General features: G+C 58.4%; 1 protein-coding gene across 1 annotated transcript in view; it reads right to left on the bottom strand.

Annotated features, from left to right (window-relative positions):
- Positions 1-725: 725 nt before the first annotated feature.
- Positions 726-6,000, bottom strand: part of ESPL1 (extra spindle pole bodies like 1, separase) — a 32,850-nt gene continuing 27,575 nt past the window's right edge. Inside the window, exons 22-31 of the mRNA XM_034792135.1 lie at positions 5,696-5,883; positions 5,058-5,185; positions 4,851-4,973; positions 4,474-4,629; positions 3,984-4,154; positions 3,797-3,901; positions 2,891-3,006; positions 2,568-2,651; positions 1,875-2,039; positions 726-1,364 (exon numbers count right to left, since the gene is read on the bottom strand). Of these exons, the coding sequence (XP_034648026.1) occupies positions 1,163-1,364; positions 1,875-2,039; positions 2,568-2,651; positions 2,891-3,006; positions 3,797-3,901; positions 3,984-4,154; positions 4,474-4,629; positions 4,851-4,973; positions 5,058-5,185; positions 5,696-5,883 (1,438 nt within the window). The 3' untranslated portion in view covers positions 726-1,162. The remainder of the gene's footprint in view (positions 1,365-1,874; positions 2,040-2,567; positions 2,652-2,890; positions 3,007-3,796; positions 3,902-3,983; positions 4,155-4,473; positions 4,630-4,850; positions 4,974-5,057; positions 5,186-5,695; positions 5,884-6,000) is intronic.

The raw sequence follows: 6,000 nt of genomic DNA, 5'->3' as shown, positions 1-6,000 counted from the left end.
CTGAGCTCCCAGCCCAGGAGGCTAACCCCGGGCCCCTCCCCTGCTGCTCCCCCCACCCCCGCAGCCTCAGCTCACAGTGCTGCCGGCGCAATGCTCTGGGTGGCGGGGCTGTGAGCTCTTGCCAGGCAGCGCAGCTGCAGAGCCATAGCCTGACCCGGTGCTCTGTGCTGCGTGGTGGCGTGGTGGCGTGGCTGGCTCCAGCCGGGCAGCACGGCTGCCTCTCCTGGTGCTCTGGGTGGGTGCGGCTGTAGCACCGCCAGCCATCAGTGCTCCAGACAGCGCGGTAAGGGAGCATGGGGGGTTGGATAGACAGCAGGGGAGTTTGGGGTGGTGATCAGGGGGCAGGGCAGTCAGAGGGCAGGGAATGGGGGGGGGGGTGGATGGGGGCGGGGATTCGGGGGGCCGTCAGGGGGCAAGGAGGAGGAGGAGGAGTCAGATAGGAGGGAGGGGCCCGGCCACCCCTGGCTGTTTGGGGAGGCACAGCCTTCCCTAACCGGTCCTCCATGCAATTTCAGAAACCTGATGTGTCCCTCAGGCCAAAAAGTTTGCCCGCCCCTGGTCTAGAGGGTGGTTCAAGGTACACACTCCAGCCTAGGCAGAAGTCAGAGTGGCTTGCCCAAAAAGGAAAGCCTAGCAGAGAAGGTAACAGGGTTAGGACTGGGGAAGTGGATTGTCCTCTCACCCCAGAGACCCAGGAAATCCATATGGTCCAAGTCTATGGCTCCACCAGTTTTATTATAGACGTACAAGCATCAGATATTCAGCAAGCATTTGCAATATAAAAACTCATTTATTTTAATTAAAATAAGTTATATTCATAGAGATTTGACAATTTACATGTATACGATTCTTCCCCCAGACCAGCCACTCTGCAAGTCACTGCAGCTGTTTAAATGTGCCACAGTGAAGCTAAAAAATATCCATCCATGAGTCCTTATGAGAAGCCACCCAGGGGCCTTCCGCCAAGAGTCAGACAGACCAGGCTGAAGCCAGTGCCTGAGTGCAAGGCACTTTCAGAGAAGCTGTGGTCCAGAGGAAAAAAGTTTGGCTAGGAGGCAGTTTTCAGGTCAAGTGTTTCATACAAGAGCCTGGAGGGATGAGGTGCTGGATCCCTTTCATGATCCAAGTCCCATGACCCCCAGGAGCCCAGTGAGCCGGGGCCTCACTGCAGAGACACGGGTAAGCCATAGGCTATGGGGGCTGCGCCGATGAGGTATTTGAGTTTGGGGGCCTGGCGGGACTGGGCGACATGCTGGAGGAGAGGAGCGCCTGACCCTGCCTTCAGCCAGCTCTGGAGGAGCGCCTCCATATAGCGGTCGATGTCTCGGTCAGTCACGTCCCAGAGGTTTCCCAACACCAGGGGGCTGCAAAGGGAACAGACAGACACTTGTCTCCCTTCCAGCAGACACAGGGTTCTAGCCAGTACCTTAACCCAGCACAGCCATGTCTGATCAAACCTAGCCTGGGTACGGGGGAAGGGGAAAGAGGTTCAGTTCCCCCAACCCCCTCCCGCTATTAATTAGATCTATTTGAGAAAGTGTGTATAACTTGGACCGGCATCAGGCAAGTACCAGAGCCATAGAGCTCTGCCTGAGTTGGCATCAGGCTTCCCCGCAGAGCTGAACGCTGTGGCTGGGATTTGAGATGATGTTGATTTATGGCCATTAGCATTTGAAGCTCTATGGGCTAAGCCAGGGGTGACCAGACCTCATGCTTAAGGGCACAGACAGAGCCTCTAAATGGGTCAGGAAGGAAACCTACAACCCTGGCATCTCCCTTCCTGTAAAGCAGGATGGGGGGGCATGGGCCAGTGGGTTGATAGTAGCCAGAGCACAGATTTCCCACACTCGAGATCTCATCCCCGGCAGACTCACCATCCCGCCATGATGTACTTTAGGATGATACCAGTTCCCTCCAGGTTGCCGCGGACAGCCAGGGCGGCGCTGCTGCAGCCGAAGAGCAGGGCCACAGCACGGCAGTCCAACTTTAGGATTGATGGTCCATCCAGGAAGCGGGCACCGGCTCCATGCCCAGCATAGCTAAGGCAGAGTTTGTGGGTGAGCTCACAGCACTGCAGGGGGACTTGGTGACAGCTTATGGATGGCTGCAGCTATCTTGGGGTCACTGCACCCCGGCCTCCAATGAGACTGATTTACAGGGCAAATGCTCTGCACTTCCATGGACTGATCCGATACCCTGCCAGCTCCCCAATGCTGGAATCTAATTGCACTCCCATCCCTGAGCAGCGGAAACCTCTGTCTCCCCAGGATTGTTATGCGTTGGTCTTTATGCGCAGGAAAAAGCCACATGCTACGGACCTGATGATTACGGAAATGTGCACTTAACATCCTGTAGAGGCACCTCCTAGCAAGGCAAGTATCCTCACTGTACAGGAATGAGAAGGGGAGGTAGCTTGTCCAAGGTCACACCCCAAGTCAGGCAGAGAGCTGGGAATAGAACCCAGGAATCCAAGCTGCCCATCTTCTATGGAGATATGGTCAGTCCTGCTCGCCAATGCCGCCCACCCTCAGACACTGGTGCCGGCATGAGCCAGAGAGACTACTTACACATAGAGATCACGCTGCGTGAGAGCCAACTGCATCTGCTCCTGACTTGGGACTTCTCCTGTCACCCCCATCCAGCCGGGTTCGCTGTGAGACGACACTGGGTGAGAACAGAGCGGAACACCCACCACTCCCACAATGAAGGGCAAACCCCAACGGCATTGTTCAGCAGCGCCCCCTATGGCTACAGGCAGGAGGTCTTGACGGGACACATCTCTCTCTCTGCTGAGGGAGGCAGATTACAGCCAAGCCACGCCAGGCAACAGGCAACCATGCCCTGCAGAACCCTTCCCCATTGGCACGTGGGGGCAGGGAGATGCACCCACCTCTCAAACCAGGCTCGGAAGCGCTCCTCCGTCCCAGGCAGGTTGTCGTGTGGGTTGAGGACGTAGAAGGCACTGCTGGGATTCACCCCGCAGGTGAGGATGGACCCTCGCCGATACTGAAACGGGGACACAAGACGTGTTGCTCCCACCCTTAAGTGCAGCATCCTGCAGAGCCACTGGCACAGGCGGAGATCTAGGTGGGCACCCATGTTGGCAGCCACAATCCCACTGGGAGCTATGGGTGCTGGGCACCCCCAATCCAGCCACGTGAACTGAGTCCATGCTACAGCTAGGGAAGCCCCTGGCTGGCCTGCGGGATCATCCCACCCAGCACTTGGAGCCTGCCCCATTGCACCCATTTGCCAGGCAAGGGGTGCTCAGAGCCCCTCCAGCTAGCAGGGAGCGGGGACAGCACTTCTTGGCTGACCCTTTCAAGCTCAGGCCATGTCTAGACTATCCACAGATCGACAGGTAGTAATCGATCTATCGGGGATCGATTTATCGCATCTCGTCTAGATGCGATAATCGATCCCCGAATCAACACCCGTACTCCACCTCAGCAGGAGGGCTACGCGGAGTTGACGGGAGAGCTGCGGCGGTCGACTTGCCACCGCGAGAACAGCCAGGTAAGTCGAACTAAGATACTTTGACTTCAGCTACACAACTTCAGCTACGCTATTCGTGTATCTTAGATCGATTCTCCCCCCTCCCCCCCAGTGTAGACCAGCCCTCAGTGTCACTTGAGCGGGTCATGCAGGGGGAAGTGGGTTTTCTTCCCCCACCAAGGAAGGGCCCAGCAGATCTGAGAGCATGGGAGCTACCTACCGGCCTAGCTCTCACACAGGCAGGGGAATCCTTCCCCAAGGCCCAGCAGAGCCATCCCAGAACAGCCGCCCCTCAACTTACCCTCTGAGCAAGGTTGTAGCTGAGCAGGAAGCGCAGGGAGGGTAACCGGGTCACTGGCAGGGTTCTCAGGCACGGGATGTTCTCCCAGGGCAGCTTCTGCAGGTGCTAGAGAGGAGAGGAGGAGGAGTTATCCTGAGAGGCAGAGGCTAGGCTGGCAGGGGCACGCTTCGGGGAGAGGACCACTAACCTTGTCCAGCACAAGAACCAGGTGACCACTGGTCTGCCCGCTGCGGGATCTCCACTTGTCCACCGCCTCCCGCAGGAAGGCCTGGGCGGCATCTGGCTGCGCTGGGCACAGCCCGGACGCCAGGCACTGCACATCTTGAGGGGTGAGGAGGTGAGAGCTGTTCAACACGAGCTGAGGGAAGAGGGGAAGACTGAGGCACGAGTGACTGTGCCAGTGTCCCCACGCAGGGGCCAGCAAGGTGATGGGCACAGCAAATCCCCATCCATGCCCCAGGGGAATGGCTTCAACTGAAAAGCCTCTCCCATGTGGGTACAAAGGGCTTCCTAACCCCATGAGAGCACATGAGGGACCTGGCTCCCTTCCTACCACAGTCACGACATCAGCTCAGCTGCCTAAAGCTAGGCCATCCACATCTATCCCGCCCAGGCTCAGCCAAAAGCCCGGTCATGCTAGGGGCTTTTCAGCTGGTTCTCCCAGGACGACCCCTCACCTTCAGCAGTGCCAGATCTGAATTTTCCCAGCCGCATTCTCCGAGATGTTCCTGCAGGCTGGAGGCCTCCTTGGCCACACCAGAGTCCTGGCTGGCCGGCAGCAAGGCTCCCTTCCAGCAGCTCAGCACCTCCTTCTCCAGGGTCTCAGTCAGGACCTGCAGAAGGGAAGAGGGAGTCTAAAGCCCTTGGGCACTGAAGAAGTAGCCAGCAAGGGCAACCACTGGCCCCCTCAGTGGAAAGGCCAAGGGCTGGCCTGTGAGGAGGGAGCTCCCCCTCTTGCCCCTTAGGGCCAGGGGAGGCATGTCAGCAGAGTGGGGGTGAAGACCCAAGTCTCCAGCTTGGCTGAGTCAGTCCCTGTTCCCGCATCCCCACCCACCTTCATCCTCCTGTCCAGCTCCGTCCGGCCCAGCCACCAGTCCCTCTTGTCCGTGCAGCTGCTGTATTCCTTCTGCTCCTTCTGGATGGCATCGAACTCGCCAAGCACCGAGCTCAGGGGTGCCTGCAAGAGACACAGCGCCATGACCCCTGCCCTGAGCTCACATAGTTGCCGCTGCCCAGGTGCCTCATCGGCCCTGCCCCTCACCTTGCTCTGCGCTGTTGGGATGTGGATGGTCACTGGGGTGCTGTCCTTCTCCAGCCGTGTTAGCAGCAAGGTGTCCCCAAGGGTGCCGGGCTGAAGGCTCACCAGGGTCAGCAGGCACACGGTTACATCTGGGATGAGCACAGCAATGGAGCAGTTAGGGGAGGCAATCAACGAGCCGAACCCAGCTAAGAGCTCTTCTTTGGTGTCAGAGGATACATTCTGAATCCCCGGCAGTGGAAGGGAGTAGGCAGCCGGCAGGAGAGCCCCGCCTGTGCTGTGGCATGGACAGAGAACAGTGCAACCTCCCATGCCAACAGCCCTGCCCCTCCAGGGAGAGGAGGTGATTTTGGTTCCCCAGGTCCATTCACTCCTTGTTTGGGGTCCTCAGGTTGCAAACTAGGTCCCGCAGCTGGGATGGCTATTTGCCAGAGGGACGCCTGCCCACTAGGAACTGGACCAAGGACAACTCATTTCGCAAAGGCGCTGCTCTATGGCCATGTGGTGTAACAACATTCAGCCACCACAGACCCAGCTGGGTCCAGACCGGGCACCTAGCTGCGAGATGCCCTTTCCCAGAGGGAAAGCCAAAAGCCGCCCGCTACCGCCAGCTGAAGGGGACCCTCCCTCTCAGCACATACCGCTGGGGATTTTTTGCAGTTGCTCCCTGAAGCTCTCGGTCTCCGACTGGCCCAGCCCTGCCGAGCTGAATTTGAACAAGCTCTGAAGCTGCAAGAGGTGCTGGCACTGCAAATCGGCGTCCCCTCCCTGCAGGGTGAGCTCCTGCAGCTGGTCAGCAACGTCGGCCGCTGACTTTTTCTTCATTTTGCTGGAGATGGAAGCAGCATGCAGGGAGGGTCAGTACAGCAGAGACCCACCGGACCCAGAAAGGAGAGGGGCAGAGACTGGGGGCGGGTTCAGAAAGGCTGTTCTGAACCGAGGGTTA

Source organism: Trachemys scripta, chromosome 16 (genome assembly GCF_013100865.1).
Source record: "Trachemys scripta elegans isolate TJP31775 chromosome 16, CAS_Tse_1.0, whole genome shotgun sequence".
In the NCBI taxonomy this organism is placed as follows: Eukaryota; Metazoa; Chordata; order Testudines; family Emydidae; genus Trachemys; species Trachemys scripta.
Note: the sequence above shows the minus strand (reverse complement) of the source record. Positions and strands in the feature narration are given on the sequence as shown.